Below are 14,240 nucleotides of genomic sequence, written 5' to 3' on the forward strand. Positions count from 1 at the left end.
GGCGGAGGCAGGAGGATGGCCGGTTCAAAGCCAGCCTCAGTAACTTAGCACGGCCCTCAGCAACTCAGTAAGACAAGGTCTCAAAATAAAAAATAAAGAGGGCTGGGGGTGTGGCTCCGTGGTTAAGCCACCCCTGGGTTCCAGCCCTGGTACCAAAAGAAAAAAATAAAATGCACTAGATAGGTTTATTGTTTTGTTTTGCTTTGTAATCATGGAAAGGAAGACTTAGGGACAGCGACATTTGTCACTGGTCTTCTGACCCTGCGGGGCTGGGGCTCAGACACCCCAGATCTCCGTCTCTTTTCTGCCTTTCCTCTGACTCACTTTCCCTGATGGTCCAGGGTCCTGAGAGCGGAAGCTGATCAGCGGCTCTGAGTTATTTGAATCCCTGGAGGGATGAGTTCCAGCAGCCGGCCCTGCCCAGACCCTGGCACACACATGTGCAGACGCACACTCACACCCACACACGCACACAGAGACCCACATGGGTCGGCCTAGGCTCCCTCAGGGCTCTGCTCCAGACAGCTGCGCCTCCCAAGCCAGCACACGGCCACACCCACACGCACCAGTGTGCCTTCTACTTCATCTGCCAGGTCCTGAGACACGTCCCTGGGGAACCAACCTGGGATGGGGCTGTGGGAAGGGGCAGTGCGCGGGGATGACTGATGGAGAGGAGAGGAGGGGAAAGATGTGGGGAGAGAGATGGGGCAGAAAAAAAGAGCTAAGGAGAAATACAGAATAGGGAGCCCGACGGGGAGAGAGATGCGGAGAAATAGAGGGACAGAGAGAAAGAGAAGGACGGGGACAAGACAGAGGTCAGGAAAGCCCCCCCAAATGCAAGAGAGAGGAGGGGGAGGGAAACGGAGAAGGAGGGGCCGGGAGAGCAGGGGTGGGGTGAGAGGACCTGGAGCTGGGATGTGGCTGGGAAGGGAGGCCGGCTGCTGGGAAGCGGGTGGAGCTGTGACGGCTGTGACCTCAGAGCCCCTGGCTGGCCTGGGCCTGATGTCAGCTCCTACTCCGCCCCCGCCCCTGGTAGTCTTCAAATGATCCCCTCCAGCTCTGCGGCCTCAGAGAGACTCTGAGAACAAGCCCAAGAGGAGTCTAGCTGGACCCACCGCCATGACACAGGTGCGTGGGGTGACGGCGGCCAGGCGGGGAATGCTGCCCTGGGTGTGCCCATGGGTGCTGGGGCTGACTGCACGTGGTGTGTGTGTGTGTGTGTGTGTGTGTGAGATATTTCCTGTGAGTCTCCCTGTGCAGGATGGTGAGCACCTGTGGCTGAGCATGTGGTTCCTGTCTCCTGTTCGCTGCCGAGGGTAGGCTGCGTTCTTCGTCAGCTTGTGAGATGCAACACGCCCATGTCTCTCTACCTGTTTATCTTGCTATAAGTCCGTGCGTGTGCGTGCTCCCTAGCAGAGGAGAGGAGGTCAGAGTGAGAGAGTGAGCAAGAAAAGGGACTGAGAGAAAAGTGCGAGTTTAGTTTGCCTGTAACCTGAGTTTGGATTTGGGTTTCATGTGTTCAATAAATGTTGAGCGGAACCAAATGAAATCACTGATACTCGGCTCCTGACCTGTAAAGATGTCGATTTCGTAGGAGTCCTTCTCAACCGTTAACTATGCTTTCTTCTGAAGCCCTCCTGGCCCATCCCTTCCCCCCAGACCCACAGGTGGGCGACTCTTCATGTTGCTCCTTAGTGTTGAAGGGCGTGGGTCCTCCTGGGTCCCTGTATCAGGGGGCTCACCTGCTCGGTGGTTGGTGGGGGTGGAGGATTTCTGGTTCTGGGTTCGTGTGAGAGCAAACAGGTGTTTTCAGTCTGTGCGTCACTGGTCGTGGGCGAGTGCGCATAGGGGTGTGTGAGCTCATTTATGTTTGAGTTGCCAGACACACAAGCTGTGGACCCCATCTTCCTTGGCACTACGTGGCACAAAGCAGGCCACCCCCAGGAATTCAGGAGATGGCAGGTTTGAGGCAAAAGGTCAGAGAAGGAGGACTGAAGAAGAAAAAATAACTGCTACAGGGCAATTAAAACCTATATCTCAAGCCAGATGGCATGTGCCTGTAGTCCCAGCCACTCAGGAGGCCGAGGTGGGAGGATCACTTGAGCCAGGAGTTCCAGGCCAGCATGGGACATAGCCAGGCCCTGTCTCAAAAAAAGAAAAAGGAAAAAAGAAAGAAAAGAGAAAGAAAAAAGAAAAATCACATGAAAACTCTACCTCCTGTTATCTTACAGAAGCATCAAATGAGTGGCCGTGTGTGTGTGTGCGCGCGCGCGCGCGCGTGCGCAATCTTCTCAGAAAAGTTTTAAAAATGTGAAAATGGGGTTGGGGTTGTGGCTCAGCCGTAGAGTGCTCACCTAGCATGTATGAGGCCCTGGGTTCCATCCTCAGCACCACATAAAAGTGAATAAATAAAATGAAAGTATTAAAATTTTTTTAATGTGAAATTAACTTTAGTAATATATTTTATTTAACCCAATGTGTCAGAGGTCTGCATATTTTTATGAAACATCACATAGTAAGTATTTGAGGATCTGGGGGCCAGATGTTCTCTGTTGAAACTGTTCAACATTGATTTTGTAGTGAGAAATTAGCCACAGACGATTCATAGAGGAGTGAAGCTATCTGCCAAAAGAATTTGGTTTAAGGACACTGAAATCTGAATTTCATATAATTTTCATGTACCACAAAATATTATTTTCCTCTTGGCTTTTTTCGACCATTAGAAAATGTAAAAAGCTGTTTATTACTTTGTAGGCTATAGCAGGCCTTAGCATGCCGACCTCCACTATGCATAAAAAATATGATCATTTCAGGATGTAATCAACACAAAAATATTCATGAGATATTTTACTTTCTTTTGCTCAGACTCAGGCTTCAAAACCAGTGTGCATTCATAGCACATTCTACTCAGATGCTACGTTTTTATGGTAAATACTTGATCTGGATTTAGATTTTTGTAAAAATTTGCCATTGAAAAAGAAGTTTCAAAGGCCCGACTTTCCCCATTTAAAGGCATTCTAATAACTGAATGGAGTATAGGTCTTAAATTGTAAATTAATTAAAATTAAAAATTCAGTACGTCAGTCGGACTGGCTGCATTTCAAGTGCTGGTAGCTACAGGTGACGAGTGACCTCTGTTTCAGACCTCAAAGATCTGCATGGTAATGACTCATTTAACTCACAATCACCAAGGAGTGGTAGCTTGTGAGGCAGTTGGGCATATAGGGGGCCTAGAGCCCACTGCCTGAGTTTGAGCACCACTCTCTACTTCCTACCTCAGTAACTGTGAGGTACAGCATCTGTCTCTCTGGGCCTCTGCTCCATCATCATAACCGCAGAGTCACAATGCCTGGCTTGCGGAAGGGACTAAATACTCACTTTAAGGATGAGAAAATGGAGGCACTCTTCCCATCTCCCAGCCACACTTACTGGCACCTGGTTCTGCCAGGGAGCTGGAGTGGAAAGGGAGAACCCTCGAGGCCTCTGAGAGGCCAGATTTCCCGGCTGTGGGCTGCTCACGTGCACAAGCCCCTCCTCCTGCCTAATCATCCTCAGTTTTGCCCTCTGTATGGTGGCTGCTATTGCTGTCCTCTAAGGCTCTCCAGAAGGATAAACCCAGTAGATAAGGTTGTTTGGCGCCTGGATCCCCAGGGTTCTAATCCCAGATCCTACCTTTTGCAGGTGTGACCTGGGCAGGTTGCTGCACCTCTGTGTGACTCAGTTGCTCATCCATAAAAGGGGGCTGATAATAGTCTAAACCCACAGGGCTGGTGTGAGGATTAAAATAAATAAGCTCCTCGTATAAGAGGCTTAGGTAGGCAGTGCCCGGTAACCGCCATTACGTATTACTATTTAGTACCATTATTACTAAGAATCCTATGGTTGTGAGGCAAATCTCAATTTTATGTGCTCAAGGAAGAGGGGGCACAGGTGTGGGGGTATACCTGTAGTCACAGCTACTTGGAAGACTGAGGCGGTCGGATCACTTGAGTTCATGAGTTGGAGACCAGCCCACGCAACATGGTTAGACCCCGTCTCAACCAAACAAGCAAAACAGAGAACAACAACAACAAAACTAAAAATAAAGAGGGAGGGAACCCTGCCACACTCCACTGCATATTATCTTTAATGTTTTAGGTGTCAGACTGTGAAAAATAACTTGTAATGGAAGGGAGAAAATCAGGCATTAAGCATAGACGACTGTTATCACAGTTCTGTTCATTAATGAAACAACTTTGCAGTGTTTACAAGGATCTTTACAAAAACGGGATGTTATCATTCAGCTGGTCGCAGGGAATAACCTCGGGGCTTCTCAAAGGAGGCCCTCAGGACTCAGTTGTCTCCTTTCCCTCTTGGCTCCCAGCAGGACGTGCCCAAGCCCACCGCAGCAGCACGCCGTTGCTCAGGCCTGGCCAGGCGGGTGCTGACCATCGCCTTCGCCCTGCTCATCCTGGGCCTCATGACCTGGGCCTATGCCGCCGGCGTGCCACTGGCCTCGGATAGCTACGGCCTCCTGGCCTTCGGCCTCTACGGAGCCTTCCTCTCGGCGCACCTGGTGGCGCAGAGTCTCTTCGCGTACCTGGAGCACCGGCGGGTGGCGGCTGCGGCGCGGCGCGCGGCGGCACGGGGGCCCCTGGACGCGGCCACCGCCCGCAGCGTGGCGCTAACCATCTCCGCGTACCAGGAGGACCCGGCGTACCTGCGCCAGTGTCTGACGTCCGCTCGCGCCCTGCTGTACCCGCGCGCGCGGCTGCGCGTGCTCATGGTGGTGGACGGCAACCGCGCCGAGGACCTCTACATGGTCGACATGTTCCGAGAGGTCTTCGCCGACGAGGACCCCGCCACCTATGTGTGGGACGGCAACTACCACCAGCCCTGGGAACCTGCGGCTGCGGGCGCGGTGGATGCCGGCGCCGGCGCCTACCGGGAGGTGGAGGCCGAAGATCCCGGACGGCTGGCGGTGGAGGCGCTGGTGAGGACGCGCAGGTGCGTGTGCGTGGCGCAGCGCTGGGGCGGCAAGCGCGAGGTCATGTACACGGCCTTCAAGGCGCTGGGCGACTCTGTGGACTATGTGCAGGTGAGTGGACGGTGCCCACCCGTGGTCCTGACGCCCCCACTTCCCTGGGGTCTTTCATTCAGGTGGAGATTGTAATAAACCTCTTCTTTCTTTATTCATTCATCCATTCAATGGAGAGATTTTCCTTCACTCATTGATACATGCATCTATTCATCCATCCATCCAGAACAGAGATTGGGCTTTCATTTGTTGGTTCAATATAGACAGACATTCTTTTTTTCTTTCTTCATTCATGTGCCCATTCCAAGCAGAAGCTCTTGATTCCTTCATTCACTCGCCCATTCATCCCTCCATTTATTAATATTGAAATTCATTCATCCATCCGCTCATCCATCCAATATGGAGATCGTGCATTCATTTGCCCATTCTGTATACAGATAAAGTCATTCCTTCATTTCTCCATCCACCTACCTATTAAGGCAGAAACTCTGCTTTATTCATTCATCCATGCATCTAGTCTTTCCTTTAATATGGACATTCATTCATCTATCCATCTGTTCAACACAATATCTTCATCTTGTCCATGCAGAAATTCTTTCCTTCATTCTTCCAGTATTCATTTGTCTACTCATTCAATATGGAATCATTCACTCCTTTCTCCATTCAATGGACAGAGTTCTTTCTCCAGGCACCCACTGCAGGCAGAGATTCTTTACGTCATCCATTCATTCACTCATCTAGTCATCTATCCATTTACTTAATATAATATCAATTCCTTTCCTCATTCATTCAGTATAGAAATTCTTTCGCTCATTTATTTATGCATCCATCTATCCACCCAATATGGAGGTCATTTGCTCAACTATTCACTCATTTATCCATTAAATGTAGAGATTTGTTCCCTTACTTCCTCCATCTTTCTTCCTTCATCTATGTGTGGAAATTTTGGGGTTCATGCATCTATCTACTCAATTTAGAGATGAGGTTTTTTTTTATTTACTCATTCATTCACCCATTCAGTGTAGAGATTTTCTCACAAATACATTACATTATATTTCTAATGCTGCATAAAAAATTATAAATTTGGCAACTCAAAACAAAGCAGTTATCTCTAATTTGTTATTATAACTTATTACCTCATAGTTTCTATGAGTCAGAAATCTGAGTACAGACTAGTTGGATTCTCGGTTCAGGGTATCACCACCAGGCTGCAATTGAGGTGTCAACTAGAATGAGGTCTTATCCAAGGCTTCGGGTCTTAGTCCATTCCAAGCTCATGTGTTTGTTGGCAGATTTTTTTTTTTTTTTAACTACAGTGGAACTCATGGTAGCTTGCTTCTTTAAGGCCAACAAGAGAGAGTCTCTGACTTCTAGACCCCTTTGTAAAGGCCTCATCTGATTGGGTGAAACCCACCAGGAATGGTTTCCTTTTGATTAATTTACTGTCAGTGGATTTGGGTTCTTAATTACATTGAAAAACCCAGTCAACCCTTTCCATATAGGATAATAAAATCATAATAAATTGTATCCCATCCCTTTCACCATATTCTGTTGATTAGAAGCAAGTTAGAGGTTTCTTCATACACCAGCAGAGAGTATCATACAAGGATGTCTTGGAGTACATCTTAAAATGTGGCTAGACCTTGAACATTCAATGTTATGTTTAGATTGTCTGCAGAGTGCCCCAGCTGCCCTCCCCTGCCCTGGGCACACTCCCTCCCCCCCCCCACCCCCGGGGAACCAGCCCTGTCAGAGGTCTGGTCTGATCCTGGCCTTTCCACCTCTCAGGTCTGTGACTCAGACACCAGGCTGGACCCCATGGCACTGCTGGAGCTGGTGCGGGTGCTGGATGAGGACCCCCGGGTAGGGGCTGTTGGGGGGGACGTGCGAATCCTCAACCCCCTGGACTCGTGGGTCAGCTTCCTGAGCAGCCTGCGGTACTGGGTAGCCTTCAACGTGGAGCGAGCTTGTCAGAGCTACTTCCACTGCGTGTCCTGTATCAGTGGTCCCCTCGGTGAGCAGGCTCCCCAGGGCTTGGGAGGGCCATGGCTGGGGGAGGGAGAAGGGGAGCAGAGAGGGTTGAGGAGTGATTGAAGTTAGGGAGGAAGAGAGGGTTGAGGTGAGGACTGGGGATGGGGTAAGACTGGAGTCAGCAGTGAGTGGGCTGGATCTGGTGGGGGGGCTTGGGGAGAGGATGTAGGTGGAAATTGAGGCTGGGACTGGGGAAGGATTTGGGGAGAGGATGCCATGGGGCTGGTGTTAGGGACAGGGTTGGGCTGGAGATGGGCTTGAGGATGGAGATGGGGCTGACAGTGGCTGTGGCATTTGAGATGAGATTGGGTGGGTTACATCAAGTGGGTGGGGTCCAGTGACAGGCCAGCTGGAATAGCGATGGTGTTGTGGACAGATGGGGACTGGAGCTGTGCTGGGAGACAGACGGGGCTGAGATTGGGATGGAGATGGTGACAGATGGGATGGGATGGGAGAGGGGTTGGGGATGTCACTGGCAGTGGCCAAGACTGATGCCCGGATGCCCTGTTCCCACCTAGGCCTATACAGAAACAACCTCCTGCAGCAGTTCCTGGAGGCCTGGTACAACCAGAAGTTCCTGGGCACCCACTGCACTTTTGGGGATGACCGGCACCTCACCAACCGCATGCTCAGCATGGGCTACGCTACCAAGTAAGCTGAGGGGACCAGGTGGTAGGGTGTGTGAAGGCTCACTGTGTGTGTGTGTGTGTGTGTGTGAGAGAGAGAGAGAGAGAGAGAGAGAGAGAGTTAGTTGTGTGTGTGGTGGGAACTCTCCAAACTCAAAGTAGCTTGCAGGACAATGGGTGAGACACTGTCTACCAGGGGAGACCCTGGAGGGGACAGGAGGATTCCTCACAGGGCAGAGGGACATTGCAGTGAGCCTGCTCTACCTAGTGAGATATTAGTTGGGAGACAAGGTACCCTAAGGGACACTAGGTGACATTTGCATTGAGCCATGTGACCTAATAGACTACCAAGTGAAGTAGGGGTGGGTGGGGATCCCACCTGGAGGAAGCAAGGTGGGAGGGGGTGAGCTGGGTCTAACATGGAGACCAGGACAGCACCCATCACATCAGTGAGGAGTGAGGTGAGGCAGGCAGGGTGAGGGGTGAGCAGAGGGGGCGCCTCTAGTCGGGGAGTGGGAGGAGTCCAGTAGAGAGGGGCAGCCCAGACTGGCTCAGAGCGTCATTCAGAAGTGAAGCCTCCGGAAGTCGTGCAGTGGGCTTGGGAACCAGACCCAGCGGTGTTCAGGGGGTGGTAGCCTCAGGTCAGACACAGGGAAAGCCCCAACAGAAGGTGGGACATACCAAGGGAACCATAGGCACGTGACTGAAGGCAGGCACTGGGCAAGGTTCATCAAGAACCTGCCACGTTTTAAGTTCTGGGACACAGCAGTAGACACAGGGATGCAAACTCATGCTTACAGAGATGGAGGAGACAGAAAATAAGTGAGGAAACCGTGGACTATAGTATGTTAACAGCACATACTGTGGAGATGAAGCCTGGAAAGGGGACATCCTAGGTGTCTGAATCAGGTGTCCAATGTAGAGTCTGAGCCAGGAGCAGAGGCCCACACCTGAGATCCCAGCCACTCCAGAGGCTGAGGAGAGAGGTTAGCAAATCCGAGGACAGCTTTAGCAACTTAGCAAGAGCCTGTCTCAAAATGAGAAATGGAAGGACTGGGGAAGTGGCTCTGAGTGTGAAGCATCCCTGGGCTCAATCCCCAGTACCAAAAAAAGGAAGAAGAAAATGGGGTGTCTGAGGTTGGGGATTGAGGCCGAGTGGTGTAGTGGACCGGTGAGCCAGTGAGGACAGACTGCATGGGGGCAGGGCATCAGGAGAGGGGCAGAGGGCTCCCGCGGGAAGGCCTGTAGAGGGTGGACTAAGATGAGGGAGCCCTGGGTGTGAGCAGACGACCTGCGTGTCCTCAGAGCATGGGAGGACAAACTGCAAGGGCAGAAGCAGACAGCCGTTGAGGATGCCAGGTGACACAGGGGAGGGGACTGGACACTGTCAGTTAAGGGGACAGAACAATTTGACCTGCCTGATGAGCTGACTGCTGATTCTCTCTGGCCTCTGTGGGCTTGGCAGGGAACTGCGCAGGGACTATTAATGATGTCTGTGGCAGCCACAGGAGGAGACCTGAGGGTTCCCCTGAGAATGTCTAACACATGGCCCACCTTAGGTAGCCACCACACCCGTCTTGTTCCTCCCCACAGAGACTGCCAGTAACAGTGAGCGCAATTGCATTAGTAATGTGTTAGTGATGGTATTAGTCATGGTGTGACTGCCATGATGCGAGTAACGCCAACACTGATGTATTAGTCACAGTAAAAACAGAAGCGGCTAGCGTTTATTGAGCAAGTAGTATAGACGGGTCCTAAGCGCTTGGCATTTACGCCTCAGGCTGTCGGCACAATGTCCTTCTTAGAACGGAACCTTGATTGGCCTTATTTTACACATGAGAAAACTGAGGCCCAGAGAGGCTAAGAAACTTGTCCCAGCGGAGGTCCGGCAGGCTTGGAAGTCCTGCCCGGACTCAGGGAGCTGCGCTGAGGCCCTCCTTTGTCACCGCCCAGGTACACCTCGCGGTCCCGCTGCTACTCAGAGACGCCCTCTTCCTTCCTGCGCTGGCTGAGCCAGCAGACGCGCTGGTCCAAGTCCTACTTCCGCGAGTGGCTCTACAACGCGCTGTGGTGGCACCGGCACCACGCGTGGATGACCTACGAGGCGGTGGTGTCCGGCCTCTTCCCGTTCTTCGTGGCGGCCACCGTGCTGCGGCTCTTCTACGCCGGGCGCCCGTGGGCGCTGCTCTGGGTGCTGCTGTGCGTGCAGGGCGTGGCGCTGGCCAAGGCGGCCTTCGCGGCCTGGCTGCGCGGCTGCCTGCGCATGGTGCTGCTCTCGCTCTACGCGCCGCTCTACATGTGCGGCCTGCTGCCCGCCAAGTTCCTGGCGCTGGTCACCATGAACCAGAGCGGCTGGGGCACCTCGGGCCGCCGGAAGCTGGCCGCCAACTACGTCCCTCTGCTGCCGCTGGCCCTCTGGGCCTTGCTGCTGCTCGGGGGCCTGGTGCGCAGCGTGGCCCAGGAGGCCAGGGCCGACTGGTGCAGCCCCTCCCGGGTGGCCGAGGCCTACCACCTGGCGGCCGGCGCCGGCGCCTACCTGGGCTACTGGGTGGTGATGCTGACCGTGTACTGGGTGGGCGTGCGGAGGCTCTGCCGGCGGCGCAGCGGGGGCTACCGCGTCCAGGTGTGAGTGCGCCTTGCCACCGCTCGCCAGGGCCTGCTGCTCTCTGGAGAAGTCTCTGGGCCCCGGTTTACCTCCTCTGTGAAGTGAGGGGGTGGACGCAAGGCCTTTCAGTCAGGACTATATTGGGGCTGAGACCATATTGGGTCTTGGGAAGGGGTATTTATTGATCAGGTGTGGGTTTTTAGGACGGGGGGAAAGGGCCCCACTTTCTCCCTGTTCTTATTTAATCTCTATTTGTACTGTGATTAGGATGTAATAAAGAATTCTATTTATTTTCCTTTGAGTGTCCACTCCCACTTTATTTAGGAACTTGGGGTTCTACATGAAAAGGGGGGATCATTGAGCTGAGCGCAGGATGCCGACTGTCAAACCGGCACCTCTCCCTCCTGGAACCTGGGATCCCTGTGTGGAAAGGGACGTTGATCCTGGGGTAGGGTGGTTGTGAGGTTCAAGTTGCTCATTCGCAGATGCTTGCAGAGCACCTCCACCAGGCGGCAGTGACGGCTGCTGCCCTTCTGCTCCACCCACTCCTGATCCCTAAGAGGGCTAAGCCACCCTGCTGTCCTCAACCTCCAGCGTTGCCTCCCCCGCCTCACCCAGCAGGAATGGACTCCAAGAGGAGACCTATCAGCATGCCCACTCCACACCTGATCTCTCACGTGGATCTTTGCCCACCACGGCCACCTCCATCCTACTGCTGAGGTGAACTGTCAGTGGTCCAGCCAAGGCCAGTCCCCTCCTCTCCTCTGACATCTCCCTCCAACTGCCTCTGCCCTGATCCACAGTCATCTGGATCTTCCCTCCGAGGTCTTCCCCATCAGCCTCAAAACAGGCTTTCACTTTCCCATTTCAAAGATTCTCTCTGGACTTCCACTTCCCCTTGAGTGGCTGCTCCATTTCTGCTCTGTTGTCTGAATATGTTTCCAATTTCCCTCCCACAGAGTTCACCCTTTCCAAGTGTACAGCCACCGTGTTATACTAAGTTCATAGATTGGGGCAGCACCACATGCTGTGGCTGTGACAAATATTGGAGACGATCAACTTAAAATGAGGAAAGGTTTAGTTTTGCTTATGGTTTCAGTCCCTGGTTGGTGGCTTGGCTCTGTTGCTTTGGGCCAAGGTGGCCTAGGAATCATGGTGGGAGGATGTCTGTTCGCCTCCATGAGGTCAAGAAGCAAAGAAAGACAGGGGGGCCAGGCACAGAGGCCACACGGTAACCCAGGGACTCCAGGGGCTCCAGAGGCTGAGGCAGGAGGAGTTTAAGTTGGAAGCCAGTCTCAGCAATTTAGGGAGACAGGTCACAAAATAAAAACGCAAAGGATGTAGAATGTAGCTCAGTGGTAAAGCACCCTGGGTTCAATACCCAGCATACACACAAAAAAGACAGGAGATGCTGGGTCCCAGTGTCCCCTTCAAGAGCATACCCCCAGTGACCTACCTTCTTCCACTAGGCCACCTTCTAAAGGCTGCACTGTTTCCCAGCAGCAGGACAGACAACCAAGCCTCTAACACATGGGCCTTTGGGGGCCACTTAAGATCCAAACTACAGCAACCACAATCTAATTTTAGAGCAATTTATCACCCCCCAAAAGGAGCCCCATCCCCACTGCATCCCTTCTTGTTCCTCAACTGACTCTCCCTGCAAGACCCAGGCAGGCACTGGTCTGCCTCCTGTGTACAGGTATATTGTGGACATTTCATATAACTGGAACCTGGAGCATGCGTTCTTTGTGGCTCTCTTCCATTCAGCATGTTTCCAAGATTTATCCACCTGGTTGCAGGTGTCTCTGATTCATTCCTATTTATTGCCAATCTTCTATAGCATGTCTATCTCGTGCCTCGTCTATCCATTCATCAGTGGGTAGACATTTGCGAGGTTTCTCCTGGGGGCTATCAGGAATGATGCCATTATGAACATTCATCATGTTTTTGGGTGGACGTACATTGTTTCACTTTCTTGGGTATATACTTAGGATAGAATTGCTGGGTCCTGTGGAAATTCTGTGAATTTTTGATGAACTGTCAACTCCTGCACAGGGTACCTGTCATTTTACATCCCCACCAGCACTGTCACCAGGGTTCCAATTGCTCTGCATCATCGCCACGTTGGTTTTAACCTGACCTTTGGATTACAGGCCATCCTAGCAGGTGTGAAGTGCTAGTTCACTGTGGTTTTGATTTGCATTTCCCTAATGACGGACAGTGTTGAGTGCCACTGACTCAATCCCAATGCCGAACAGCTGCACTGACCCCTCCCCCACCCCACTGCCCGCTCTGGTCCAGCTCACCAGCATGTCCACATTGCAAAAGCCAGTGGTGATTCTCAGGCCTCCTGTTAATGATTTGGTGGCAGGTGGCACAGTCACACTCCCTCCTGAGTGCTTTCTTCACGTGGCTTTCAGGATGCCACAGGTGTCCTGCTGTCCTCCCCCACCCCGTTCTCTTTCCAGGTTCCTTGTCTGAAGCCTGTTCTCCCCTCTTATCCACCACACTTGCTTCCTGGGTGTGTCTAGTGTTATGGTTCTGAGCGTCTCCTTTAAGCTCTGTGCCTGGAAATGGGACTCCCATATTTTCATTTTCAGATGAGATCTTGCCCCTAAATTCTTGGCTTGTATATCTGACCGCTCACACACATTCCCCTTGAGACCCAAGAGGCATCTCACACCCAGCACCATCTCTCCTCCCCTTCCCCCCCCAACACCCACAAAACCTGGTCTTCCAACAGTGTCCCCGTCTTGGGAAGAAACTGCATCACTCCAGCTGCCCAGGACAAAAATGTACTGTTGTCCTGTCCACAACAGAAGCCACCACTACACGGGACTATATAAAACACTCTTTTCAGTCATTCATTGATGGAGTCACAGACACATTTACCAAGTGCCTGCTGAGTGCCACATGCTTTGCCAGGGTTGCAGGAACTGAAATGAGTGAGTCCTCCTGCATCTGACGAGCTCCCAGCCAAGTGGACTGGGAGCTTGTGATCCATAGTTAGGAATGCCTGGACCCAGTCTCTATGACGTTTGCTGTCCTGGGGTGGGGACTGTTGACAGTAAATAAAGCTACCTAAGGTTATAAATGCAGCTCCTTGGCTGCACTGGGCACCTTTCAAGTACCCTGCGGCCATGGGTGGCTGGTGCCGCCATAGGGAGAGTACAGCTCTAGAACATTTGCATTAATGCAGACGGTTCTGCTGGACCCTTCTCTCTCTCACACCCAACATCCTGATCCCTCAGTGAATCCCATTGTCTGTCTCCGGGACTCACATGAAGCTACTGCTCCTCATCCTCCCTTGTCCCTGAATTTCACTATTGCCTAGATCACTGTGGTGCCTAACAGTGACCCCTGACAACACCTGTGCCAACCCTGACCCTTGCACATGGAATCCTGACCTCCCTTGGCTCCAACACGGCCATGACTCTCAGAGGAAAATCCACAGACCTTGCCGTGCCCACGTCGGCACCATCTGGCCCCTTCTGACCCACGTCCCTGATCTTGTGGGGTGCTCACTTCCTGCAGCTCCAGCTACCCCCACCTCCTTACTCCCCCACATACCTGGCATTCCTAGTATGCCAGTCTCAGGGCTCCACCCCGGCTGTCCTTGCCTAGACTGCCCTGAACTATCAGGGCGACTCACACCATCCCCTTCCCCTTCAAGTCTTGCTCAGCTACCACCTTCTCTGCCAGGCCTTCTCCTAAGGTCGGCAGCCGCCCACCACCCTGCACCTCACCTTCTCCCTGTGTACTGTCATAGCTGGATGTATACTTGACTCTGCTTAATTTCTTGCTTTTTAGCTGTCTGTGACATAGTAAGAAATACATATGTGGTGTCTACCCTCAGTTCCTGTCATAGAGCGGCTGAATCCCTTGGACCTTCTGGTGACCACAGCATCTTTTGCTCTCCTGTCTCGGTTAGCTCCTGGATAGGGCTCGTCACCAGCAAGAC

At 52.4% G+C, this 14,240-nt stretch overlaps 1 protein-coding gene across 2 annotated transcripts; it reads left to right on the top strand.

The window, feature by feature from the left end:
• The first annotated feature begins 825 nt into the window (after nt 1-825).
• On the top strand, nt 826-12,952 carry HAS1 (hyaluronan synthase 1). Of its 2 annotated transcripts, none has more exons than XM_081274869.1 (5): nt 826-1,128; nt 4,364-5,077; nt 6,806-7,031; nt 7,567-7,699; nt 9,628-12,952. In XM_081274869.1, the coding sequence occupies exons 1-5, from the start codon at nt 1,120-1,122 to the stop codon at nt 10,301-10,303; spliced, it is 1,758 nt and encodes a 585-aa protein (XP_081130995.1). In that variant the 5' UTR covers nt 826-1,119; the 3' UTR covers nt 10,304-12,952. The 2 variants fall into 2 exon arrangements, with proteins under 2 accessions (XP_081130995.1, XP_081130996.1); XM_081274870.1 differs by having other exon boundaries at nt 4,367-5,077.
• Nucleotides 12,953-14,240: the final 1,288 nt, after the last annotated feature.

This window comes from Spermophilus citellus (genome assembly GCF_964194105.1).
Source record: "Spermophilus citellus genome assembly, chromosome: 18".
Taxonomy (NCBI): domain Eukaryota; kingdom Metazoa; phylum Chordata; class Mammalia; order Rodentia; family Sciuridae; genus Spermophilus; species Spermophilus citellus.